This window comes from Melanerpes formicivorus, unplaced genomic scaffold (assembly GCF_026170545.1).
Source record: "Melanerpes formicivorus ecotype bairdi unplaced genomic scaffold, bMelFor1.0.p_v2 SCAF_103, whole genome shotgun sequence".
In the NCBI taxonomy this organism is placed as follows: domain Eukaryota; kingdom Metazoa; phylum Chordata; class Aves; order Piciformes; family Picidae; genus Melanerpes; species Melanerpes formicivorus.
Window position 1 is genome coordinate 378,885 of NW_027142455.1, and position 27,059 is coordinate 405,943.

General features: G+C 51.3%; 1 protein-coding gene across 4 annotated transcripts in view; it reads left to right on the top strand.

Annotated features, from left to right (window-relative positions):
* Window positions 1-27,059, top strand: part of CPT1A (carnitine palmitoyltransferase 1A) — a 61,764-nt gene that overhangs the window by 8,731 nt on the left and 25,974 nt on the right. For 3 of the 4 annotated variants that reach the window (XM_068166667.1, XM_068166670.1, XM_068166668.1), the window contains 8 exons: window positions 11,328-11,415; window positions 11,527-11,682; window positions 14,786-14,925; window positions 15,282-15,453; window positions 21,027-21,128; window positions 22,111-22,248; window positions 24,033-24,110; window positions 25,242-25,349. In XM_068166667.1, coding sequence (XP_068022768.1) covers window positions 11,542-11,682; window positions 14,786-14,925; window positions 15,282-15,453; window positions 21,027-21,128; window positions 22,111-22,248; window positions 24,033-24,110; window positions 25,242-25,349 — 879 coding nt within the window. In that variant the 5' untranslated portion in view covers window positions 11,328-11,415; window positions 11,527-11,541. The remainder of the gene's footprint in view (window positions 1-11,327; window positions 11,416-11,526; window positions 11,683-14,785; window positions 14,926-15,281; window positions 15,454-21,026; window positions 21,129-22,110; window positions 22,249-24,032; window positions 24,111-25,241; window positions 25,350-27,059) is intronic. The other variant, XM_068166669.1, reaches the window with a different exon arrangement.

Genomic DNA, 27,059 nt, shown 5'->3' on the forward strand with positions numbered 1-27,059 from the left:
CAAAATCCTGATGCTTTTATCCTCAAAAATTGTTCTGATGAGTTGCAGAAAACTTGCTGGGATTGAATGTTTGCTGCTGCCCATTTGCCTCCCAAGGGTGTGCTGTTAGTGTAAAGCAACTGGAAGAGTTTCTTGTTCAGCTTTTAGTTTCCTAAAGGAAGTTTGGTTTTTGAAGCAGATCTGCTGTGAAAACTGCTACATGACATTTCACAAAGCATCTCTGCTCAGGATACTTTAAAGCTCTAGCAAAGGATGGATGCTTCAAGCCCTTAACCCTCTTGCTAGTGCTTTAATGGACCCTCTCCAGTAGTTTTAGCTATTCTGGAGAGCCCAGAACTGGACACACTAGTCAGGATGAGGCTGTGTAGAAGAGAAGGGTCGCCTCCCTCAACCAGGTGGCAACACTCCTCTTAATGCAGCCCAGGCTTCTGTCAGCCACCCTTGCTGCTGGGCACCTTGCTGCTGGGCACCTTGCTGCTGGGCACCTTGCTGCTGGCTGCTGTGCAGCTCCCTGTGATGCTGCTCTGCAGCTAGTCGGTTTCCAGCCGGTACTGGTGCATGGAGTCACTCCTTCCAGGTGCAGGACTTTGTACTTCTCTTTGCTGCACTTAAAGGTTTCAGCTGCCCCATTTCTTCAGCCTCTCCAACCTGAACATATCCTGCAATAGAGACTGCAACAATCCAGAGGGGGCCACAAAGATGCTCCCAGGGCTGGAGCAGCTCTGTTGTGAGCACAGGCTGGGGGAGCTGGGGCTGTACAGCCTGGAGAGGAGAAGGCTCCAGGGGGACCTCAGAGCTGCCTGCCAGGACCTGAAGGCATCCTGCAGGAAGACTTTTTGCAAGAGTGTCCACCAATATGACAAGGGGAAATGGATTTAAATTGAAGGAGAATATGTTTAGATTGAACCTTAGGAAGACATTTTTCCACTACAAGGGTGGTAAGAGTGTGGCACAGGCTGCCCAGGGAGGCTGTGGCTGCCTCCTGCCTGGAGGTGTTGAAGGCCAGGCTGGATGAGGCCTTGAGCAACCTGTGCTGGTGGGAGGTGTCCCTGCCCATGGCAGGGTTAGAGTAGATGCTGTGGAACACCTCAGCCTCTGGAGGTCTATCTGGATGGCAGCTAAATCCCCTGGTTTGTCAGCCATGGCACCACTGCAGGCCCTGTGTTTGTAAACCCATCTGCATTTGGCTCCTTGGGAGTTTGGGTTTGGTTTTTTTAATGCTGTCTTCAACCTTACAAAAGTGTTTGACAGCTACCGCTTTTGCATCACCCATCTGGCAGGATGTCAAACTGATAGCTTTCAGAAGCCCTGCAGATCTCAGGCAGGTGGACACTCACTTGATGAGTGTTACAAAGACAGCTACAGTAATAAAAAGTGTTTGAAGGCTCTAACCCTTCCCTTGTGCAGGCAGAACTCCTGCTGGCAGCACTCGCTGCACTGTTTGGTTTGGAGAACCGCCTTTGCAGCAGCTCTTTTCAACAAAAACTCCGGCAACCTGGACTCTCAGCAGGTTGCCTGCATGCCAGGCCTGCCTGTGTGGATTGGTGTTGCCACTGGGCTGTGGTAGGTGGCAAAGTGTAGCAGCAAACTAAGATGCTGCCGAGTTACCTTAGCGTTGTCACCAGCTTGCTTGTGCTGCACTGCAGAGCCTTGCGGTGCAAGCAGACTCTGGGCACAGCCTACCGCAGGGCACTCTGCATCACTGGGGGTAGGTGCTGGGGAGTGCTTGGACTGCCTGGAGGTGTCGAAGGCCAGGCTGGATGAGGCCTTGAGCTGCCTGTGCTGGTGCAACAAGAACACCAGTCTGGTGAGAGTTTGGAACAGTGCATGAAGAGACCTGGATAAGCAGTGCTGAGAATTAGCATTCCTTTAGTTTAGTGCCTGGTATAAAAATCAGTGGATTGGAGAGCAATCATTCCTGGATTTGTGTAAAACAAAGCTTTGGATTCCTAGGAGAGCAGGAAGTTTCTGTAACAGTAAAACAGAATAGAAAAGGTTATTAAAAATAGAAATAAAATACAAATAGGTTAGAAATAAATTAGAGAATAGAAATAGAATAGAGAAATAATAGGAAAAACAGGAAAAGGAAAAAGTAGAAAAAATAGGGGGAAAAGTAAGAAAAAGAATAGGAGTAAGAAGATAGAACCAGCGTGATAAAATCAGACTCACAGAATCATTCTGGTAGGCAGAGCCCTCCAAGAGCATCCAGTCCACCCCTTGACCCAGCCCTGCAGGCTCAGCACCAGACCATGGCCCTGAGCACCAGGCCCACAGCTGCTGGAACACCCCCAGGCATGGGGACTCCAGCACTGCCCTGGGCAGCCTCTGCCAAGGGCTCAGATCCCTTCCAGGGCAGAAAGATTTCCTCCTCTCCAGCCTCAGCCTCCCCTGGGGCAGCTTGCAACCATCTCCTCTGCTCCTGTCCCTTGGCACCAAGGAGCAGAGGCTGCCCCCTCCTCACTCCAACCTCCCTGCAGGGAGCTGCAGAGAGCAAGGAGCTCTCCCTCAGCCTCCTCTGCTCCAGCCTCAACCCCCCCAGCTCCCTCAGCCCTCCTCTAGCCCAGGGGCTCCAGGCCCTTCTCCAGCCTGGCTGCCCTGCTCTGGACAGGCTCCAGCCCCTCAATGGCCTTCCTGCAGGAGGGCCCAGAGCTGAGCACAGCACTGCAGCTGTGGCCTCAAATCCCAGTGCTGAGCACAGGGGGATGATCCCCTCCTGGCCCTGCTGCCCACCCTGCTTCTGACCCAAGCCAGGCTGCCTTTGGCTTTCTTGGCCCCCTGGGCACTGCTGGGCCTGGCCATCAGCCAGGTTCTGATCCAGGGCAGAGGGTCTGGAGCCAAGCCTTGTGCCAGGAGTGTCTGCAGGAGAGTGCTGGGGCAGAGAGCATCAAAGGCTTTGCCGAAGTCCAGGCCGACAATGTCCAGACCCTTCCCTCATCCCCTGGCCAGGTCACCTTCCTGCAGAAGGAGATCAGGTCAGGCAGACTTCTTTTTGCTTTGTTGGTGTTACCTTGCTTCTCCACAAAGCTATGAGGGCCTCCAGGGGCTTCTGAATTCAGAACTGATGTCATACTTCACATGTTATAGCTCTTAACACTGGAGCTGCAGTAAGTGCTGCAAGTCTGCCCACCCCTGTGAAGAGGTTGTGGTCTGGGTGCCAAAGCTGTCTGCAGCACCCACTGCTTTTCCAAGAAAACTGTCAGCCTGTCACCATTGCCACAGGACTGTGGGAGGGAACTGCTTTGTGAGCCTGGTTTGGTTACTGGCAGGTGTGTGTCCTGTGTCTAAAAGCTGGTCTGTGAAGAGATACCAAAAATCGCTTGGGATTCCAACTAAATTGTGGAGGAAGCTTACAGGGGATTGTCAAAGGGTGAAGTCTTTCATCAAGGTTTTTGCTGTTCTGGGTCATGTGCTTAAGACTTCTCTTCAGTTTCCCTCTGCATTTGTTGACTTGCTTCTTTGTAGGAAAAGAAGCTACAGGAGTGGAAACTACATTTCAGTAACTCTTTCCAGGGGATGATTGGGTGGAAATGACAAGGTTTGCTCGAAGAGAGACAGGAACTGTTTAGAATGGGTTGCATGAGCCAAGCAATGTATGAGAAGCAAGTGACTGAGTCCTGAGCTAAGAGGTGGCATGGCTGTCATCTTAAAGCAGAGGAGTTGCTTTTTGAGTGTAGAGGCGGTGGTTTTAGTTTTTCAGTCACTATGATTGTGTCCATATAAAGCTTACAAAGTCCACAGAAACACAGGCTCAGAATAGTATTCCCAAAAGTAACTGCTCCAGGAATGAAGCCCTTGCTTTGTGCAGTGAACTTTTATCTCATGGCTTAATGCTTTCTGGGATGGCCATGGTAATTCTTTGGTAATTCTTTCACTGTCTCTTAGACATTTTCTTCTGTGTTATATGCTTCAGAGAGGCACTGACACCCACAGGTGACTTCTGGCATGCCTGACTAAATGGGAAGCACATGGGGTCTTGCACTTGGGGTTGCAGATGTGGGATCTCTTTCAGCTTCAGATCTTCCAGAGTTGAGGCTCTCATCTTCTGTGGCTGTAGGAAGCTGTAAGCCCCAGTGCACAACTGGCTGTTCAGTGTCTGAAACACAAAATCCTAAGGTTTGTGAGCAGTCTGTGAGTTAAAGCTCAGGCTTTGTAACTACCCTGAGCCTACAGGAGCAGCATCCTGAGGAGGCTTTGTGCACAGCAGGCAGAGCAGCAGTTTTGCAGCCTGTCAGAGCTGAGGCCTGCTAGTGTGCTGGGTACTCACCTGAGTTAAAAGTCCATCCATATAGTAGCAGTATTTGGTTGTAACAATGTGAGGGAGAAATGCGATAGGTTTCGATTGCCTTTTCACAGCTCTGCTTGAGCCGAGAGGAGAGACGTCTGGAGCTGCTAGAGCTCTTGAAGTAAAACCAGGGGTGAGCAGGGGACAGACAGCTTTCTCCTTCAATTAAAATGTAGGAATGGTATAAAAAGACAGCAGGTTTTAAGGGGCAAGTGTGGTTGGGCTTTGGTTGGTTGGGGTTTTTTTAAGATCCATTAATACCATGAGAACATTGAGAGGACTGAAAAGAGCCATTTCTGGTTGCTTCTGACACTGTTGTGATGCTGTTTCTGCTGCCCCCTCGTATGGCCTGGCCAAACTGCTGAGAGAGTGAAAAGCTCCTGTCCCTGGCTCGGCTGGGAATGAAGGTGCTGGGTGCCTGCTGCGCGGGCAGAGATGCCTGCGGTCAGGAGCTCTGTGCCCTTGCCCCCGAGGCCGTGGCTGGCGCAGTACCTGGCTCTGCTGGGAATGAAGGTGCTGGGCGCCCTCGGGAGCGCGGCGCCCTCGGGAGCGCGGCGCCCTCGGGAGCGCGGCGCCCTCGGGAGCGCGGCGCCCTCGGGAGCGCGGCGCCCTCGGGAGCGCGGCGCCCTCGGGAGCCTCGCCGCCGCGGCCGGCGCATGCTCCCTGCGCCGCTGCCCTTTCGCCTACTTGGCGGGCTGCGGCTGCCGGCGGAGGAATGCGGGAGGGGAAGCGCCCTGCCGCCCGTGGGCGAATTGGCCTTAAGGAGGAGAAGCGTGCGAAGGAAAAAAGCCACCGGGAAGTCTTTGGTGTTCCACTGTCGTAATTGACAGCAACCTTAAGGGCTTACGGCTTGCTTGAGGAGAGGAAAAGGATGTGCAAAGGAACGAGCCCGTGGAGTGTCACTGCTTAGGGTCAGGTCCTACCGCCCTGGAGCTGGACCTGTCTTTGTTTTCAGGGCTTGCTGACTTGATTCAGGATTAATTCTTGTTGAATTCATGCTTGTTCACTGGGGGATGGTGAATGCTTTCCGTATTAAAGCGTGTTTAATGTCGTGGCGGTGCTGAGTTTGCGCTCCTCGCAGCGCTGGGCTGCCCGCTCTGACTCGCGCCGGTGTCTGCCTTGCACACTAGGCATACAGGTGCCTGGAGAGGGAGGCGCGCCCGGAAACCCTTTCGGTCAGAAACAAAGAGGACAGTCACACATTCCCGGGCTGAGCAGTCACGGGGGAGTTGGAGGGCGATGGACACTGCTTGGTCTGGTACTCAAGACCCTGGCGCCTCAGAACACAGCATTCTATGCACGCCCTGGGGAGCCTGTTGGCCCTTCCTGCCAGTCCTCATAGGGCTATTGCTCAACCTGTGAGGAGGCTTTACCTTGGCGTGTTTTCCCCTTGTGCGAACCCTGCTGAGCCCAGGAGATCCATCCTGCGCTGCTGCCGCCTGTCTCTGGCAGTTTTGTTGAGCTGGTGATGCAGAGCTCGAATGAAGGGGCAGCTGGCTCCGACGTCCTGACTCCTGTCTGCAGCAAGGCTCCTGGGAATAAGCAGTTGGTAGTGATGGAGTCATTGAGTGCTACAAACTACAGGGCTTGTCTTAAAGGTTTTGAAACTGGTGTTGAAAGCTGATTTGGTTTCTTTGTTGTCCTAAGCTGAGGACAAGATTGACTGGGGGAGCCAGGCTCTGGGTGCCCCAAAGAAGAGTCAGGAGCACCCATTAAGAAGCACTGAAGGGCAAGTAGCCTTCCCCTGCCAGCCAGGCAGTAACCTAAGGGAAAGGAGGGAGTGGAGGGAAGTCGGTGGTCAAGGCAGTAAACAAACTCCTTCCTTGCCCACCTCCCCCCACCCCTCAGCAGGGGGGAGTGGCAGCAGCCTTCAGTTATTCCCCCAGTGCCCCAGGTGCCCTTGCAGAAGAGCTGTGATGTCCTGCAAGTGCAGCAAGCCAAGGAGAAAGAGGAACCACCTGGCTTGGAAGTGCTCCCAAGGCTGAAGAAGCCAAGGCCTGGCACACAAACACCTTCTGTCGAAAACAAGAGTCACTGCTGTGGGTGACTCCCCTCTGATGGGAACAGAAGGCCCAATATGCAGACCTGACCCGCTTCAAAGGGAGGTTGCTGTCTCCCCAGGGCCTGGGTTAAGGATGTGGTAAGGAGGCTTCCTACCCTGGTACAGCCCGCAGATTATTACCCGTTATTAACTTTCCAGATAGGTAATGATGACCTTGAAAAAAGGAAGCTGAGGGCTATCAAAAGAGAGTTCAGGGCCTTGGGTCAACTGGTCAAGGGAGTGGGAGCACAGGTAGTGTCCTCTCCTGTCCTCCCAATTGCAGGGACCAAGGCAGAAAGACTGAGGAGGACTCCCCAGATCATTCTTGGCTTTGAGCCTGGTGCCTCCAACAGGATTTTGCTTTTTTTGCCCATGGGTCACCCCACATGGTGCTAGGTCTGCTGGTGGCAGATGGCTGCATCTCTTCCCAAGGGGGAGGAGGTTTATATCACAGGAGTTGGCTGGGCTCATCAATGGAACTTTAAACTAGTTTCCAAGAGGGAAGGGGAAAAGCCAGGCTGGGTGGGAACAAGCCTGGGGTGTTTGTGAGGTGGTGTGCCAGCTCCACTGCTGCTTCAGGGGAGGCAGGAGATGAGCCATGTGTTGGGGGAGCTGCAAGAGCTGTCGAGGAGTTAGGACTCACAGGAGAGCCTGGGACTGCTCAGGTAGAGGCAAAAGAGAAGTGGGATAAGGATATCACCAGGTCTTCGTGTGGCAGGCAGAGGGATGACACAGCAGGGTGGGAGGGATAGGGGCTAGGAAGGGCCTTCAGCCTGTTGCCGTGCAGCATGCTGCGCACACAGCAGCACAGTCTGAGTCTGACAGAGGTGAGCCAGGGGCTTGTGTGGTAGTAACAGCCAACAAGAAGACATAAGCACAGGCAGGGCTCACTGGTAGCTTGGTGGCCAGGAGTGGTTGGACAGCAGGAGTGAAAACTAAAGGATTAAATCCCTCTCTGAAATGCTTCTAGAGCAATGCACAGAGCATGGGGAATGAGCAGGAGGAGCTGGAGGTCTGTGTTAGGCTGCATGACTGTGATAGAACTGGAACCACTGAAGCATGGCAGGACAGCTCCCAGGGCTGCAGCGCTGTCACGGAGGGCTCTGTGCTTCTCAGCACAGACTGACCAACAAGGCCAAGCTGTGTTGTTGCTCTCTGTGTGCCAGAGCAACTGGAATGTGTCAAGTTCCACCGAGGGGGGAAGTACAACAGGTGGAAAGCTTGTGGGTAAGAATTAAGGGATGTGGAAAGGTAGGGGAAACTGTTGTGGGGGTCTACTACAGACCACCACATCAAGCAGAAAATGCTGATGAGGCCTTCTACAGTCTACTGGAGGTAGCCTCTAGCACACACTGCTGGGCACTTCTGGGTGACTTCAGTCCCTCTGATGTTTGCTGGGAGCCCACACAGCCAGGCCAAAAGGCTCTTGCAGTGATGCAGGTAGTGGAGGAGCCAACAAGGAGAGGCACTGATGGACCTTGTGTTGACTAACAGGGAAGAACTGGTTGGGGACAGTAAGGTCAGGGACAGCCTTGGTGATGGAGTTTACTGTTACACAGGGTAGAAGCAGGGCAGTAAGAAGGATTATAGCCCTGGGCTTCTGCAGGGCTAACTTTGTACTTCTCAGAGGTACACTTGCAGGGATCCCATGGGCTAAGATTCTGGAGGGTAAAGGAGCCCAAGAAAGTTGGACAATTTGTAACTGCCACTTCCTCCAAGCCCAAGATAGGTTTGTTCCCTTGGGTGAAAAATGGGCTGGGTGTGCCAGGACACCTCCATGGATCAGCAAGGAGCTCCTGGAGGAAATCTCATGGAAGAAAGATACTTGCATTGCATGGAAGGAGGGACTTGTCCCATGGGAGGGCTGCAGGGCATGTAGGAAGGCAACAAGGATGGCCAAAGCCCTCTTGGAACTGAAAGTGGCAAAGGAAGTTAGAGAGAACAAGAAGAGCTGCTTCAAATCTCTCAGTAGGGAAAGGAAGGCTAGGGAAGGTGTGAGCCCCGTGCTGAGTGAGGAGGCAGCCCTGAGCTGAGCATGCAGAGGAGGCAGAGCTGCTGAATGCCTTCTGTGCTTCAGTCTTCACTCCTAAGACTGCACTCCCCTGTGAACCCAGACCCTGCATGAAGGAGAAGATGACTGGAGGAGGGAGGACTCTGCACGACTCAATGAAGCCTGGGTTAAGGATCAGTTCCACAGCCTGAGTATGCATGAGTCCCTGGTCCCTGGTGAGATGCACCCAAGGGTGCTGAGAGAGCTGCCTGATGTCATCACTCTGCCACTCTCCAGCACTTTTGCAAGGTTGTGGCAGACAGGAGAGGTGCTGAGGGCTGGAGGGAAGCCAAAGTCACTCCAGGCTTCAAAAAGGGCAAGACAGAGGTTCCAGGACACTACAGAGCAGTGAGCCTCACCTCCATCCCTGGGCAAATGATGGAGCAGCTCCTTCTGGAGCTCATCTCTAGGCACTGGGAAGAGAAGAGGATGATCAGGAGCAGTCAGCATGGATTCACCAAGGGGAGATCCTGCTGGGCTAAGCTGATAGCCTTCTGTGATGTCCTAACTGAATGGGGAGCTGCAGGGAGAGCAGACCTTAGTAAGGCTTTGGACACTGCCTCCCATAACATCCTTGTGAGCAAGCTCAGGAGGTGTGGGATGGGAGAGCAGACAGTGAGAGGGAGCAGGAGCTGCTGAGACAATGGAGGCCAAAGAGTGGTGGTCAGTGGTACCAGGTGCAGCTGGGGAGCTGTGACCAGTGGAGTCCCCCAGGGGTCAGTGCTGGCTCCAGTCCTGCTCAGCAGCTTCACCAAGGCCATTGAGGAGGGGACAGACAGACAGACAGAGGCTGCTCAGCAGGTTTGCTGAGGATACCAAACTGCAGGCTTGGCTGAGAGCCCTGAAGGCTGTGAGGCCATTCAGAGACTTGGGCAGGCTGAGAGCTGGCAGAGAGGAACCTGCTGAGGCTCAGCAAGGAGGAGAGCAGAGTCCTGCAGCTGGGAGGGAAGAATCAACTGCAGCAGCACAGCTGGGAGGGGATCTGCTGCAGAGCAGCCCTGGGGGGAAGGTCCTGGGAGTGCTGCTGGGCAGCAAGGTCTGCATGGGACAGCAATGTGCCCTGGGGGCCAAGAAGGCCAAGGGGGTCCTGGGGGGCATGCAGAGTGTGTCCAGCAGAGCCAGGGAGGTTCTCCTCCCCCTCTGCTCTGCCCTGCTGAGACCTCCCCTGGAATATTGCATCCAGCTCTGGGCTGCCCAGCTCAGGAGGGACAGGGAGCTGCTGGAGAGAGCCCAAGGGAGGCTGCAAGGATGCTGAAGGGACTGCAGCACTGCCTGGGGAGGAGAGGCTGAGAGCCTTGGGGGTGTTCAGTCTGGAGAGGAGAAGGCTGAGAGGGATCTGATCAATGTCTATCAATAGCTGAGGGCTGGGGGTCAGGAGGGAGGGGACAGGGACAGGCTCTGCTCAGTTGCACCCTGGTACAGGACAAGGGGCAATGGATATAAATGGCAGCACAGGAGGTTGTAGCTCAGCATGAGGAGGAACTTCTGCCCTGTGAGGCTCACAGAGCCCTGGAGCAGGCTGCCCAGAGAGGTTGTGGAGCCTCCTGCTCTGGAGCCTTCCCAGCCCTGTCTGGGTGCATTCTTGTGTGACCTGTGCTGGGCTCTGTGGTCCTTCTCTTCTTGCATTGTGTGTTTCTTTCTTTGGCCTGTTATTACTACAGCATTCCCAGTGCTTTTACTCCCTCGTTGCCTACTCCTACACTTTTGCATCCTTTGTGCTCCAGATGGCTTCAGCATGGGATATTGGAGTAGAGAGGAGCAGCACTGCAGTCACAGTAAACTGCTTTTGAAGTGCCAGCTGAGCTGCATGCTGCTCATCAGGGGTTGAATCTTAAACCAGAATTTCAGTGTCAGGTTTGCAAAAGAAGTGTAAATGTCAGCCTTTGGGATTCAGAAGGTGTGAAGCAGTTGTACTTCCTTTGGATGTTGCTTGAATGGAGATGCCAGTGCCCCCTTGAAACGCTGGAGACTGATTGTGCTGTGTGTGGTGCCAGGAGAAATCAAAACACACCCTTGGATCCTGACCCACAGGTGGGGCTGTGGATTCCTCTGCCTTTTTCCATACTCCTCAGAGGATGTTTGTTTTAGGATTATGCAGGGAAGTTTTGGTAAGGTAATAAATTAACATGGAAAAAAGACTTTGGAATCATAATGGTCTCCTCTGGAGCGTGTACTTTGGACCCATGCTCTGTACAGAGCCTGGCTTCAATAATCTCTGTTCCAAGGGCTCAGACAGCATGGGGCTGAATTAAGGGTGGGCAAGGGTAGCTGCCAGGATATTCATGCAGAAGTTCTGTTACAGAGAGAAAGAAGCAATGAAGATGAGTTGTGCATAGGAGCACACAGTTCAAAGCAGTTGTATCCTCAGAGCTGAGACACAAGTGTGTGAACAGGATCACAGCTGAATTGCTGTGGGTGTTGGCGCAGTTGCGCTGAGCTCCAGCTCAGCTAACTTCCCTCTCAGTTTCAGATGTTTGTGAAGGTGACTCTTCTGGTGCTTATGATTTAGTTTCCTCAACTCTGCCTAGTTTTGATTTTGCAGTTACTTGCCAGTGGGAGCCACAGTGGCTGGAGTGGCTCTTGCTGCTGTGACTAACCAGCTTGAAACTGAGATCTGAAAAAAACCATTTTGTAGGAAGGTATGGCCACAAGAGCCAAGCAAACGAACCCCACACGGAACTGAAACAAAACAGCAGCAAAACCCAAACAAGAATCAAACCAAACCAAAACCCCCACACCCAGACAGAACAAACCAGCAACAACCCAGCCCCTGAATCCAAACCTTCAGTCTCCTTCCAGGGTGAGATGCTGTGTGCCTGTGGTAGCATCTCCTGGATATGATGGCTTTGGTTTTCTGCTGGGCTGTATTTTTCTGCCTTGTTTCTCTGCACAATATTCAGCTTGCTGCAGTCCTCTGCTGAAGTTACAGGGGAGTGTTTTGCTTTTGCTTTTAGCTGCCGTGGTTGGAAGCAGCACCTTAAGCAACCTACTGAAGGCTCAGACTGTAGTGCAAGCAGGGACTGTGAGGAAGGAGCACACACTGTAAGTAAACCTGATGTACTTGGAAATCTTCCCCACCACTGCCGTGTAGCAGATACCTTCCTGGTCCTAGCTGCTTCAAACAAAACTGATTTTATTCACTTTCCTTTTCAGCAGGACTCTCTGAAGATGGCAGAAGCTCACCAGGCAGTAGCTTTTCAGTTCACAGTAACTCCAGATGGGATTGACCTGCGGATGAGCCATGAGGCCCTCAAGCAGATTTACCTATCTGGCGTCCATTCATGGAAAAAAAAGTTCATCAGGTTCAAGGTATTTTAAATCGGTCCAGGCCAGCAAGCTTGAGGACTGCTTCATGTTCTGGAGATTTGTTGAAGTTTTGTTGAGCCAAAACCTAGCACTTTTTGCCTTTATGGCAAATACATTTCCTTGCTTGAAAAGCCTTGTGTGGGTTTTAGTGAAGAGCTACAGAGGAAGGCAGTCCTCACTGATGCTGTAAAGGCTGAAAGGGTAGAGCTGTGTGACTTATTCTATGGCAGCGAGATGAAACAGCTGTAGATATGAACAATACCTTCAGTTTTCCTCACTTTCTTCCTAGCACATGATGTCATCTTTTGGCATAGCTCAGAAATACAACCAGTTGTTATTTTTAGTGTCATAGCACTGAGAGGTGCAAGACCACACTCTTGATTTTATGTATTCCTTTCAAAGAAGATTTCTTTCACGTCCAGGAGAATGTTTGTTGTTCATAAAGTTGCCTGAACATCTCTCCTGTGTGCTGAGCAGGAATGGTTTAGATGAAGTACTTGATATAGATTGTTGGGAATTTATTATATCTATGTTGTTAGCTCAAAGATGAACTGACTGACTTACCTGGCTAGCTGCTCAAAGATGAACTGACTTGCCTGGCTAGCTGCTCAAAGATGAACTGACTTACCTGGCTAGCTGCTCAAAGATGAACTGACTTACCTGGTTAGCTGCTCAAAGATGAACTGACTTGCCTGGCTAGCTGCTCAAAGATGAGCTGACTTACCTGGCTAGCTGCTCAAAGATGAACTGACTTGCCTGGCTAGCTGCTCAAAGATGAACTGACTTGCCTGGCTAGCTGCTCAAAGATGAACTGACTTGCCTGGCTAGCTGCTCAAAGATGAACTGACTTGCCTGGCTAGCTGCTCAAAGATGAACTGACTTGCCTGGCTAGCTGCTCAAAGATGAACTGACTTACCTGGCTAGCTGCTCAAAGATGAACTGACTTACCTGGCTAGCTGCTCAAAGATGAACTGACTTGCCTGGCTAGCTGCTCAAAGATGAACTGACTTGCCTGGCTAGCTGCTCAAAGATGAACTGACTTGCCTGGCTAGCTGCTCAAAGATGAACTGACTTGCCTGGCTAGCTGCTCAAAGATGAACTGACTTGCCTGGCTAGCTGCTCAAAGATGAACTGACTTGCCTGGCTAGCTGCTCAAAGATGAACTGACTTGCCTGGCTAGCTGCTCAAAGATGAACTGACTTGCCTGGCTAGCTGCTCAAAGATGAACTGACTTGCCTGGCTAGCTGCTCAAAGATGAACTGACTTGCCTGGCTAGCTGCTCAAAGATGAACTGACTTGCCTGGCTAGCTGCTCAAAGATGAACTGACTTGCCTGGCTAGCTGCTCAAAGATGAACTGACTTGCCTGGCTAGCTGCTCAAAGATGAACTGACTTGCCTGGCTAGCTGCTCAAAGATGAACTGACTTGCCTGGCTAGCTGCTCAAAGATGAACTGACTTGCCTGGCTAGCTGCTCAAAGATGAACTGACTTGCCTGGCTAGCTGCTCAAAGATGAACTGACTTGCCTGGCTAGCTGCTCAAAGATGAACTGACTTGCCTGGCTAGCTGCTCAAAGATGAACTGACTTGCCTGGCTAGCTGCTCAAAGATGAACTGACTTGCCTGGCTAGCTGCTCAAAGATGAACTGACTTGCCTGGCTAGCTGCTCTAAGATGAACTGACTTGCCTGGCTAGCTGCTCTAAGATGAACTGACTTGCCTGGCTAGCTGCTCTAAGATGAACTGACTTGCCTGGCTAGCTGCTCTAAGATGAACTGACTTGCCTGGCTAGCTGCTCTAAGATGAACTGACTTGCCTGGCTAGCTGCTCAAAGATGAACTGACTTGCCTGGCTAGCTGCTCAAAGATGAACTGACTTGCCTGGCTAGCTGCTCAAAGATGAACTGACTTGCCTGGCTAGCTGCTCAAAGATGAACTGACTTGCCTGGCTAGCTGCTCAAAGATGAACTGACTTGCCTGGCTAGCTGCTCAAAGATGAACTGACTTGCCTGGCTAGCTGCTCAAAGATGAACTGACTTGCCTGGCTAGCTGCTCAAAGATGAACTGACTTGCCTGGCTAGCTGCTCAAAGATGAACTGACTTGCCTGGCTAGCTGCTCAAAGATGAACTGACTTGCCTGGCTAGCTGCTCAAAGATGAACTGACTTGCCTGGCTAGCTGCTCAAAGATGAACTGACTTGCCTGGCTAGCTGCTCAAAGATGAACTGACTTGCCTGGCTAGCTGCTCAAAGATGAACTGACTTGCCTGGCTAGCTGCTCAAAGATGAACTGACTTGCCTGGCTAGCTGCTCAAAGATGAACTGACTTGCCTGGCTTGCTGCTGTCTTCAACATCTTTCTCAAAACCATTTTTACCAGTACTCCTCATTAAATCTTCTTACCAAGCTGTGAGAAGGACTGTTGAAGTGATGTCTCAACCCCCCCCTAATTCCAGTGCTCAGTTTCATGTTCAGTAGAGTATTTTTGCCATATCACAGACTCACAGAATCCATCTGGTTGGCAGAGGCCTCCAAGCTCACCCAGCCCAGCCCCCACCCAGCACTTCAGGCTCAGCACCAAACCATGTCCCTGAGCACCAGGCCCACGGCTGCTGGAACACCCCCAGGGATGGGGAGTCCAACACTGCCCTGTGCAGCCTCAGGCAATGTCTGAGATCCCTTCCAGGGCAGAAAGATTTCCTCATGTCCAGCTTGAACCTCCCCTGCTACAGCTTGAGGCCATTCGTTCTTGTTCTGTCGCTAATTCCCTGTAAGAAGAGACCAGCACCACCCCCTCCACAGCATCCCTCTTGCCCCATTGCCTTTCTGTTTTCCTGTGGCAAGCTGTAACTCAGTGTAAGTGGGAGTTACCAGAGTGTCATTTATTGCAAATTTATTTGCCAGTGTCAGTAAGCAGGAGCAGTGTTTTCTACAAAAGACCTTAGAAGTTCCTTTAATCCTTGCTCCCATTGTGACACTTTCCTGCAGCCGAGTCAGGCAGGCCTAAGGATGGATGACCTCAGTGAGTTGTGCAGGACTGAACGGTGTCCATGTGGTGGTTCTTGGTTCTTTGCCTTTGGTGCAAGACAGTGAAGTGAAGGCTTTCCTTTGCAGAATGGAATCATCACTGGTGTCTACCCTGCTAGCCCATCCAGCTGGCTCATCGTGGTGGTGGGGGTGATGTCAACAATGTATGCCAAAGTTGATCCTTCCTTGGGAATCATCGCCAGGATCAACCGCACGCTTGACACCACGTGAGTAGGCTGCAGAGTTCCCCTTCCTGTGCATAGTTCCTTTGAAGCTCAGCCTGGTGAAGTATGCCAGCTTTGGAGCAGTGTGTTTGTGCCCCAGGAGCAGCTGTGTGAGGGTATGAAAGGGGTAGGTTCTCACACCAGTGTTCCTGCATTGTTGTCAGAGGATTTGGGAAGCACATTTGGCAACCGCTGCGGCCTTTGATCTTGCTGCGTGAGAGAGTGTTTGGAAAGGAGTTCATGGGCAAGGGTTAAATGGGCATGAAGCTTGTGTCAGACCTGCCTGGTTTGCAGTGCTAGGTTCTCTGGAGAAATTAAACTGGCACTGACTGGCAGCTGCTGGCTTTTGTTTGCTCCAGTGGCTACATGTCCAACCAAACACAGAACATCGTCAGTGGGATCCTGTTCGGCACGGGGCTGTGGGTCGCCCTCATCGTCACCATGCGCTACTCCCTGAAAATGCTGCTGTCCTACCACGGCTGGATGTTCTCTGAGCATGGCAAGCTCTCTGCAAGCACCAAGCTGTGGATGGTAAGGATGTGTTGTCCCCCTCTTTCATCTTTGCTCCTGCCTGATCTGCAGTCAAACTAATGTTTTCTGGGTTTTCCCTTGTGTCCAGGGTTGGAAGGGTAAGGCCCGAAAGCCTCCTCCCTCCCCCCTGTAAAGTAAAGGGAAAGAAAATTGAAGGGAAAGGGAAAAAAAAACTCACAGCTGAATTAGCAAAGCAGTGGAGCTGTATATTTACAAAGCAATGTTGGATATGCAGGGGAATATATACAAATTTACAATATTTACAATATATACAAAGATATACAATAAAGTAACACAGAAATGAGAGTTTCCCCCCCTGCTGAGGGGGTTCCCCACCTCCACTCTCCCCCTCTCTCCCCCTTTTCCCCAGAGTGGGTTAGAAAGAGAGAGAAAGAGAAAAAAAAGTTAGAAGCAGTTTGTGTTAATTGGAAAGCAGTTAATACAGGCCTTACCAGGTTTGTCAGTTTGAAGGCCAAAGCCTTGGCCGAAAGCCCAGCACAGAGAGCTGCTACCCTGTGGAGGAGCGGAAGCAAGACTGAAGATAAAGTGCTGGAATGGCCAGGATACCCTCCTGCACTCCCAGTTCAGAAGGTGCTTCCTCCCACCCTACCAATGAAATGAGTTTGGATTGTTCCTTTCATTTACCAACTTCCATCCACCATATTCCCTTTCTTACGGGGACAGCGTCAACCGGTCACACCTTGCTTGTGTTTTCTGTGGCCCAGGATAGGAGGCTGTTCTGTAGCTATCTCTGCTAATTACTGTCCCCCTCTGATGCTGGAATTGCATCAGCAGGAGAGTCTGGTAAAAGAAAGAGTAAACACTTCAAGAAGAACTTTGAGGTTTGCCAGTGCTTTGGGACTCTGTGACTGGAGTGCTTTTGCTCTGTGTGCCTAGACCACTTAAAGAACTTGGGCTGCAGCACCAAGGAATCTTGTCCTTCCCAGAAAGTGCTACTCTGATTCTTTCATTCTGCAATGCTAGGGTTTCTACTCAGCCAGTCTAAAATGAATCTTGTGCTTGAAGACAATGATATGACAGAATCACAGAATGGTAGGGGTTGGAAGTGACCTCTGCAGACTATCCAGTCCAGTGACCTGCCAGAGCAGGGCCTCCTAGGGCAGGTCACACAGGAACACATCCAGGTGGGTTTGGAGAGTGTCCAGACAAGGAGATTCCACCATCTCTCTGGTCAGCCTATTCTAGGGCTCCAACACCCTCACACCAAAGAAGTTTCTCCTCATGTTGAATGTCCTGGCAGCTGATTTAGTGCCATGTCTCTGACATGAGCTGGAGAGAAGGCATACAGGGAGCTCATGGTGCAGTTTGCACATCAGGGTGGGTGGCTCCTGTCGACTGTTGTGGTGTTTTGGAGCTTGAAGGGTGTGATAGGTGTAAAGTGAGGAGATGTCCACAGAGATGGTCTAAGACATGAAGTAGATTTATTGGTGCTTGGACTCTCTTTTTTCAACTCATTTTTTGACAGCATTGTTGAAGTAGTAATTTATGTACTCTACTATGATAAAATTAGTCCTGAGGGATTGAGGGATTGGGAGATTGAGAGAATAGCAGGTTGGAAGGGACCTCAAGGATCGTCCAGTCCAGCCTCTCAAGGTAAGAATACAGTTGAAATGAGCTGGCCCAGCAGCCTGGCAAGCTGGGCATTCAAATTGTCTGATGCAGCAGAATCCACCCCCTCTCTGGGCAGTTTATGGTAGCAACTCAAACTGATAGACTAACAACATGCCATGACTCATTATATGTTCAAGAGCAGGTATGCAGAGTGAGAGACTGGAACAGAATGCAAAGCTCATCTGTGACAAATGAAACTTCTACTTGATAGTTTCTCCTGGAAGCAGTACCAGGAGCCTCGTGGCTGGAGTCTGTGTAGTCCAGGCTCTGGAGGGTAAGGCTCTGGCAACTGCTTGCAGCTGCAGCTGTCTGGGTTTTCAGCATGTCCTGCCAGATATTTTAAAGCTGTTAATATTATCTTATCAGCCTTCAACAGTAGGAACTCTAATGCTGCTTGTCATGCTTTGTTGCACACTGGGTTTGTGGGGTTTGGTTGCGTTTGTATTTGTGTAGTTTGTGTTCTGTGTGTTTGTAAATAACGAGCAATGAGAATGGGTTGGGTTGGAAGGGAGCTCCAGAGCTCAGCCAGCCCAAGCCCTGCACCCAGCAGGGATATCCTCCACTGGATCAGGCTGCCCAGAGCCCTCTCCAGCCTCACCTGGAACAGCTCCAGGGATGGAGCCTCAGCCACCTCCCTGGGCAGCCTGCTGCAGTGTTCCAGCAGCCTCCTGGGGCAGAACTTGTTCCTCACATCCAATCTCCATCTGCTCTGCTCTGCTTTGAAGCCATTGCCCCTGGGCCTGTCCCTTCAGGCCTTTGGGAACAGTCCCTCTGCAGCCTTCTTGTAGCCCCTTCAAGTACTGGCAGGCTGCTCTAAGGTCTGCCTGGAGCCTTCTCTTCTCCAGGCTGAACAGCCCCAGCTCCCTCAGCCTGTCAGCTGTATAGGTGTTTGCCCAGCAGTGCCTCATCTGTACTTAACAGGAAGCTCTGTTTTAATGCCTTGTTCTTTCTTTAGCTTGCCCCACAAGAGAGCTGGTTTCCCTAGCAGAACAGTCAGAACTACCTCAGCTTGCTAGATTGAATTGGGTTTCAGTGTTTCAGTGCTGTGTGATTTGCTGGAAAGGTTTTCCTGGTTTATTTTCTTAGCTGGTTTTCCTGATGATTAGCAGCTTCAAAAGTGCTGTTGTGAATATACTGTCTTGTAGTCATGCTGGTCAAAAACCTGAGCCTTGCTTTCACTCACAATCCAAATTGTCTTCTAATGCACCAATTTCACTTCTAAAACAATTATTGTAGCAGAAATAGAGGGGAAAAATCTAAGTATTAGGTTAAAAACTAGGCTACAAAATAACAACCTAAGACCAGATTCAGTGCATGCTAGAAAGAGAGATTCTGATGTATCTGTATGGAACCAGAACTCTGTGTGCCTGCCAGACCACTTTAATGGTCTCAAGCTCTTAGAAATTCTCTTCTACAGGTTTATTTAAGATATAAATAGTATTCATAGATTCACAGAATGGGTTGGGTTGGAAGGGACCCTAAAGCTCAGCCTGCCATGGGCAGGGACACCTCCCACCAGCACAGGCTGCTCAGGGCCTCATCCAGCCTGGCCCTGAACACCTCCAGGCAGGAGGCAGCCACAGCCTCCCTGGGCAGCCTGTGCCAGAGTCTCCCCAGCCTCACTCTCAACAATTTCTTCCTCCTCTCAGTCTCCTCTCTCCCAGCTCAAAGCCATTGTTCCTCAGCCTGGCACTCCCAGCCCTTGTCCAAAGTCCCTCCCCAGCTCTCCTGGAGCCCTTCAGGCACTGCAAGGCTGCTCTGAGGTCTCCCTGCAGCCTTCTTCTCTTCTCCAGGCTGCACAGCCCCAGCTCTCCCAGCCTAGCCCCACAGGGGAGTTCTGCAGCCTCTGCTCACCTTGGTGGCCTCCTCTGGAGCCTCTCCAGCAGCTCCAGGTCCTTCCTGTGCTGGGGGCCCCAGAGCTGGAGGCAGTGCTGCAGGTGGGGGCTGAGCAGAGCAGAGCAGAGGGGCAGAATCCCCTCCCTGTGCTGCTGCTCTCCCTGCTCTGGCTGCAGCTCAGCACTCAGCTGGCCCTGGGCTGCCAGGGACCACTGCTGGCTCCTGGGGAGTTTGTCACCAACTGACAGCCCCAAGGCCTTCTCCTGCAGGCTGCTCTCAGCCACTCCTCACCCAGCCTGGATCTGTGCTTGGGATTGGGCTGCCCCAGACATGGGGCCTTGCCCTTGGTCCCTTGGTCAGACATGTCTGTGTCTGCAGATAGTGTTTTGTTGTTTCCTGACCTAAGAGCTGTGGAGTAAAATTGCCTCCAAGTGTGGAATTAGATTTTCTTACGGAAAGCTGAGATTTTCTTTCTCATCTGGCTTCAGATTGTGTGACAAAGCACAACTAGATGTTGTTGGGCTCATAGCTGTATTGTATCCACAGCCATCCAAAAGTCTCAGCTGCAGATCCATTTGCAGGGTGGTTTCTGCAGATCTTCTTAGTTCTGTGCTGTCTGAAGCAGCCTCCTCTGGCTGTGATGAGCAGTGACCACGAGAGATGAGAGAGCTTGCACCTTGCAGGTGGATTTGTCATTTGGGAGGGCTGTGGAGGAGAAGGGTTAGACATTGAGTGGTGGAAAGGCACATTCAGCTGTCTCTGGCTTCAGTCTGTGGGTCTGTATCCAATGTATACTGCAGTACTTTGGACCTTGGACAATAAAGGTTCCCCTAGATTGTTGGTGTAATCCCTGGCTTTGCTTTCGTGATGCAGTAGGTGGATAGTGGTAAAACCCTTCCCTGTGTAGCCTAGAAGCTGCATGGCCTAGGCTTTGAGCATAGTGCATGTCACAGCTGAGAAGTAGCCATAGATAGAAATGCTGCCTCTGTCTTCAGGTGGAGCTGTCATCTGTGGCTGCTTTGTCTGGTTGCTGGGGCTCTTGGTGGAACACAAGCAGTGAGTGGAGCACTGGTGTGCTTGCATGGTTTGGTGCCCGTGTTTGAGGAAGCTTCCAGTAACATCAGGGCTGTTCTGACTTTGGAAAACCTTAAACCATTACCCCAAAGCCTAATTACAGTTACCTGGGATCCTCAGATGAGTGAAGGCCTTGCTAATGATTCTTGTTTTGAAGCACAAGATGAATATTTGTGTAGAATCCCTATAGTACACTGTAGTTTCTCTGGAATATCCACAGTAAAAGATCAGCTGTTGGAATTGCTGTGTTAATCTTACAGAGGGAAAGACATGAGGAAAAGAAGTGTTAGATGACTCTGTCTCTATGTTCTGTCAAGATCATAGAATCATGGAATGGCTCAGGTTGGAAGGGACCTCAAAGATCATCAGCTCCAACCTCCTTGCCATGGGCAGGGACACCTCTCAACTAGACTTGGTTGCCCAAGGCCTCATGCAGTTTTGACTTCAATGCTTCTAGGGAGGAGGCAGCCACAGCCTCCCTGGGCAGCCTGTGCCAGAACCTCAGCAGCCTCACACTGAACAACTTCTTCCTCAGCTTCACTCTAACCCTGCTCTCTCTCAGCTTCAAACCATTTCCCTTTGTCCTGTCTCCAGATGCCCTCAGGAAAAGTCTCTCTGCAGCATTCCTGCAGGATCCCTTCTGGTTCTGGCAGGCAGCTCTGAGGTGCCCCTGGAGCCTTCTCCTCTCCAGGCTGAACACCCCCAGCCCCCTCAGCCTGTGCTCCCTGCAGAGCTGCTCCAGCCCTGGCAGCATCTTTGTGGTCTCCTCTGGCCTTCCTCCAACAGCTGTGCCATTCAAAACCAGCATTTCCTCATGCCCAGAAGATCGTGTGGCAAGTCTGGGACCCCTTCCACTAACATGTTTAGAAGTGTACTGTCAGGGCTCTTTTGATGTGGCACACTGATAAATGTGGTCATTTGCTCCAGGAAGGACAGTGGGAAAAGCACTTTGTTACTCTGTCATTTTCCTTCTGCTGAGCCTAGTGAGCTGGGTTGGTGTATGCCTGGGTTTGTGTGCTTTGTTTTTTCAGACTCTTGTCAAACTCTTCTCAAGACGTAAGCCCATGCTGTACAGCTTCCAGACGTCGCTACCCCGGCTGCCAGTTCCAGCTGTTAAAGACACGGTCAGCAGGGTGGGTACCATCACTCACAGACTTTCTTCAGTGATGTTGTATCCAGAGTCAGATGCCTTTGTGTGTGGTGGTTGCTTTGGGTTTGGTTTTGCCAAGCCCTATAAAAGTCTTGCATGGTGGTATTGATATGGTGTAATCACAGCATGTTAGGGGTTAGAAGGGACCTCCAGAGATCACCCAGTCCAGCCCCCTGCCAGAGCAGGGTCACCCAGGAACACATCCAGGTGGGTTTTGCAAGTCTCCAGAGCAGGAGACTCCACAACCTCTCTGGGCAGCCTGCTCCAGGCTCTGGCAGCCTCACAGGGACAAAGGTTTCCCTTCTGTTCCCCTGGCAGCTCCTCTGCTCCAGCTTGCCCCCAGTGCCCCTTGTGCTGTGCTTGGCCATCCCTGAGCAGAGCCTGGCTCTGTCCTTCTGACGCTGCTCTGCACATCTTTGTGGAATGATAGAATCATTCAGGTTGTAAAAGACCTTTGGGATCACCAAGTCCAACCACTAACCCTCCATGAAAAAGAAAGGCTGTGACCAACCACTGGAATCATACTGGATGATGTGGTGTCTGGTGTAGATCTATGCAGCCAAGTGTGATTCCCAGGGCTTCTGAAAGAGATGGGTTGTTATCTCACACAGCCTGAACATTGACACATGTGGAAATCAGAAAGCACGGACGGAAACCCAAGGGCTAATCTTTGTGTTTTTAGAGGAAAAGCTCTCTCTGCTTGGTCCTGGAGGAGTTTCTCTTTTGAGTGGAAAACATATCTTGAGAAAAGTAACCTCCTTCCCTGGGGATTTACTGACAGTGTCCGGAGAAGGAGCTCAGTTTTGTGGTCTTCAAGATGTTTAGAAGAGTGTAGAGCAACATCTTGTTTGCAGCCTGAGGAGTGGAGTCTGGATGATCTTTCCTACTCAGCTGCTCTGTGCTGGAAGGGCAGGAAGCTGTGGAGTGGCTGCTGTCCTGATGCTGATTCTTTTCCTACCTTGCAGTATCTGGAATCAGTTCGTCCTCTGATGGATGATGAAGAGTTTCAGAGGATGGAGGGACTTGCCAAAGACTTTGCATTCAATTTGGGACCAAGGCTTCAGTGGTACTTGAAGCTAAAATCCTGGTGGGCCACAAACTATGTGAGTAGATAAATAGAAGGCTCAGTCATGCAAATTGTTGGTTGGTTACCTGTTGCCTCTTTTGGCTTCCTTTCCATTGCTTGTGGGATCTAAAAGGTGGTGATGGAAAGTCCCTCAGATCTTTGGGGATTGCGTTGGAGTCCACCTGATGTACTCAGGAATAATTTGTGTGAGGAGGTGAATGGAACTTGAGGGAGAGGTGGAGGTTGTTACTCTGGAGCAGGAGATTTGGCTGTGGCTGCTGGGATTGCTTTTGAGGTCTGTTCATTTGCCTAGTGAGGCTGAGTTCTCAGCAATGGCCTGGCTACCCAGGTGGTTGGGAAGAGGATTTAGAGCAACTGCTTGATCTAAAATTGCTAAAGCATGTGGAAGAGGAAGGAAAAATTGCAGCACTGAGTTGGTTTGGGTTTTGCCAAAAAGAAGCTCCAGCCTCCAACCTCACAGTAAGAGCTGTGAGCTAAAGGATCCCTGCCCTGTTATCTAACACTCAAGCCAGCAGCCTAAACTGTCCTGGGAAATTCTGCCAATCCCTCAGATCTGACACATTTCAGTTCTCTGAAGGTGGTGATTTCTTCAGAAGCTTATCAGTGAGGTACAGCTGGATTTAACTCAATTCTCTTGCCCCTTTTTTGCTGCTTTCCCTGAAGTTTTAACAGAAATTAGGGGGAGGTTAGTTTATTTTGTGAATAAAGGGGGCAAGCTTGCAGTTTCCTCCCTGCTTCTGTCTGGAACGTTTCTTGTTGTGGAGTCAGTAGGGTGGAAAACACAAACTGGGAATCCTGAGCCTCACAGAATGGTTGGAAGGGACTGAAATGAAATGGATAGGGAGAGGCAGGGAATCAATAAAAGTATAAATGGTGTATTGGTCCAGCTTTCCCCCACAAACTAGATACCAAAGTTAAGAACAATTCAGAGCCTGGGGGGTTTGGCTGGAAAACACTTTCACTGTCTGTACAATAGCAACCAGCTGAGGAGCAGTAGTTGGACTAAAGGTAAGTCCACACGTCGAGACTTTCCCCTGCTAACAAGAGGCAGGCAATGCCCCAGAGGCTCCAGGGAAGCATCCAGTTCTGCTCCTGCTGAGGCAACATTGCACTTGTAAGGGTTCCTCTTTGGTCTCCTGGGTTTGGAGAGCCTTCCAGAGCTGCTGTTATGTAATCCACAATGCCAAAAGCCAAACTGGAGCCAGCAGAGCCTGCAAGCTCTTTGCAGCCAGGCAGCCGTGCAGCCAGGATGCTTCACAGCAGGGAGAAGCAGCACTGCCCTGGGGAGAGCTTTGCAGCAGGGAGGAGCAGCAGTGCTTTCCAGCTCACTTCCCTTCAGCATCTCCAAGAGTAATTGTGTCAAACAGCACCAAGAGAAGTAGGGAACTCAACCTATTGCATCCTGGTCTTGTCACAGTGCAGGGATTCTGACACGTGGTGTGGGGTAGGGTCCCTGTGCACTGACCCCAGCCCCAGGCGGGAGGAGTCCCTCCTGCCCCTCTTACACCTTGTCTCTTTCCCCCATCCTGACTCCACCAGGGGGAGGGGGAAAGGCAGGGGGCTGTGAGCACACTACTGCAGGGACCTCCAGTGATCATCCAGCCCAACCCCCCTGCTAGAGCAGGTCACAGAACACAAGCAGGTTGGCTTTGAAAGCCTCCAGAAAAGGAGACTCCACAACCTCCCTGGGCAGCCTGCTCCAGGGTTCCAGCACCCTGACAGCAAAGAACTTTCTCCTCATGCTGAGGTGGAAATTCCTGGGTTCTAGCTCATATCCTTTTGTTTTCCTTTCTGTTGCAGGTTAGTGATTGGTGGGAAGAATATATCTACCTTAGAGGACGTGGACCGATTATGGTTAACAGTAACTATTATGCAATGGTAGGTGAATGCTGCAGACACCTTCATGTGCCAAGGAAGCACTGCCAGATTTCTGTTAGGTGTCTTCTTTTGTCACCTCTGTTTAGAAATCCATTGTCCCTGACTGTGTGACCTTTGGTTTTCTTTCTTCTAGCGTAGCCTAAAGGCAGTGTCTTCAAAGGAGGTGCTGTCTCAATAACCACCTAGGTCAGCTCCCAGAGCAGTGACTGACACAGTGCTCTTGTGGCAGCAAGCAGTCTGGGTAGCAGTGCACTGAGGTGTGTGCTCACAGTCACAGAATCATTCAGGTTTGGGATCATCAAGTCCAACCTTTAACCCTGCTCTGCAAAGGTCACCCCTAAACCATATCCCCAGGCACTACATCTGAATGGTCACATCCAGGGTTGGTGACTCCTCCTCCTCCCTGGGCAGCCTGTGCCAGTGTCTGACCACTCTTGCTGTGAAAAATGTTTCCTAATGGCCATCCTAAGCCTCCCCTGCTGCAGCCTGAGGCTGTTCCCTTTTGTTCTATGGCTAATTACCGGTGAGAAGAGACCAGCACCAACCTCCCCACAATGTCCTCCCAGGGAGCTGTAGGGAGTGATGAGGCCTCCCCTCAGCCTCCTCTTCTTCAGACTAACCAGCCCCAGCTCCAGTCACTCTGCATTCTCCTCTCTATTCTCCAGGCCCTTAACAGCTTCCTTGCCCTCCTCTGCACTCACTCCAGCACCTCCTGCTCATGTGTTGAGGGCCCAACACTGGACACAAGGTGTCTGCACAGGAAGGCAAGTTGTAAATTCAAAGCAGAAAAGAAAAAGGGCAATCTGGTAGCCTTGAATTGAGGTTTCAAGCAGTGTTCCCTTTTCTCCTGGATGATGAGCAGCTGCCAGGGATGCTTTAGAACTAATGCTGCTTAAGAAGGTTGTGACTGTTGAAGAAGTTTCGTAGAGTCACAGAATTGTTTCTGTTGGAGAAGACCTCTCGTGTGATGGAGTCCAACTCACTGCACTACTGCACATCACCTTCTGAGGCCTTTTCTGTGCTGACCAGGATCAGCTTCTGAAGTGTGGATGAGAAGTACTGCCAGTTTGGGGGTTTCTCTTTAAATGTGGTCTGGCAATCACTAACTTAGGATTCTTCTGTACTTTACAGGACTTCCTTCACTTGTTTCCCACAACCCTGCAGGCAGCCAGAGCTGGCAACATGATCCATGCCATCCTGCTCTATCGGAAGAAACTGGACAGGCAGGAAATCAAGCCAGTAGGTATTCTGGGATTCAGTGGTTGCTGGGCTTTCTCCAGCACAGTCGTCAAGAAGGTGGTTGGTTTTCAGAAGGAGAGGTGGGAGAGATGTCAGAACAGTGGGAGATTGAACTGAATTGCACAGGGACAGAAACTACCAACCATCTGCACCCAGTTCTGCTGCCCCCAGCACAAGAAGGATGTGGAACCACTGGAATGGGTCCAGAGGAGGCCACAGAGATGATCAGAGGCTGAAGAACCTGTAGGGACAGGCTGGGGGAGTTGGGGCTGTTGAGCTTGGAGAAGAGAAGGCTCCAGGGAGACCTTAGAGCAGCTTCCAGTACCTGAAGGGCTCCAGGAGAGCTGGGGAGGGACTCTGGACAAGGGCTGGGAGTGCCAGGCTGAGGAATAATGGCTTTGAGCTGGGAGAGAGGAGACTGAGAGGAGGAAGAAATTGTTGAGAGTGAGGCTGGGGAGACTCTGGCACAGGCTGCCCAGGGAGGCTGTGGCTGCCTCCTGCCTGGAGGTGTTCAGGGCCAGGCTGGATGAGGCCCTGAGCAGCCTGTGCTGGTGGGAGGTGTCCCTGCCCGTGGCAGGGGGTTGGAACCAGATGGTCTTCCCAACCCATTCTGTGAATCAAAACCACTGGATTCTGTCTTGCCAAATCCTTTCAGTGTTTGCAGTTTACAGATCTACCCAAAGGTGGCTGGCACTGGCATATGCTCTTTGCTCTACTTAACAGATGCTGCTGCTCTGTGCTAAGCAGGTGATGGCACTTTTGAGCCACTGCAGTCTGAAAAGTCTGTGATAATCACAGTGTGAGCAGGAGGAGTGGTTAGGACAAAGGGCTGGACCCTGAGCCTAAGAGTGGGCCTGTGGCAGACTAAGTAGATATGATGGTAAAATCCTGTGTTACTCTACTTCTAGGTAGCAAAGGTAGGCAGAATGAATCCAGTTCACACACTGAGTGCTCTGGGCTGGAAGGGACCTCAAAAGCTCATCCAGTCCAAGCCCAGCACTCAACAGGGACATCCTCCACTGGATCAGGTTGCCCAGAGCCCTCTCCAGACTCACCTTGAATGCCTCCAGGGATGGAGCCTCAGCCACCTCCCTGGGCAACCTGCTGCAGTGTTCCAGCAGCCTCCTGGTGCAGAACTTGTTCCTCACATCGAGTCTCAATCTGCAGTTCAGAATGTCCACCCTGCCCAGTGCCTGTGTGAACAGTGAGGAAACAATCAAGCAGTTTTCTCAAGGTGATAGCAGGGATCTGAGGAGTTAATAATAAAAACAGGTTGGAAGAGACCTTCAAGATCATCATGTCTAACCCATCAACCAATCCAACCCACCCAAACAGCTAACCCATGGCACCAAGCACCCCATCAAGTCTCCTCCTGAACACCTCCAGTGATGGTGACTCCACCACCTCCCCAGGCAGCCCATTCCAGTGGGCAATCACTCTCTCTGTGTAGAACTTCTTCCTAACATCCAACCTGAACCTCCTCTGGCACAGCTTGAGACTCTATCCTCTTGTTCTGGTGCTGGCTGTCTGGGAGAAGAGACCAACCTCTGCCTGTCTACAACCTCCCTTCAGGGAGTTGTAGAGAGCAAGAAGGTCACCCCTGAGTCCCTTCCTCTCCAGGCTAAGCAACCCCAACTCCCTCAGTCTCTCCTCACAGGGCTGTGTTCCAAACCCCTCACCAACTTCCTTGCCCTTCTCTGGACACCCTCC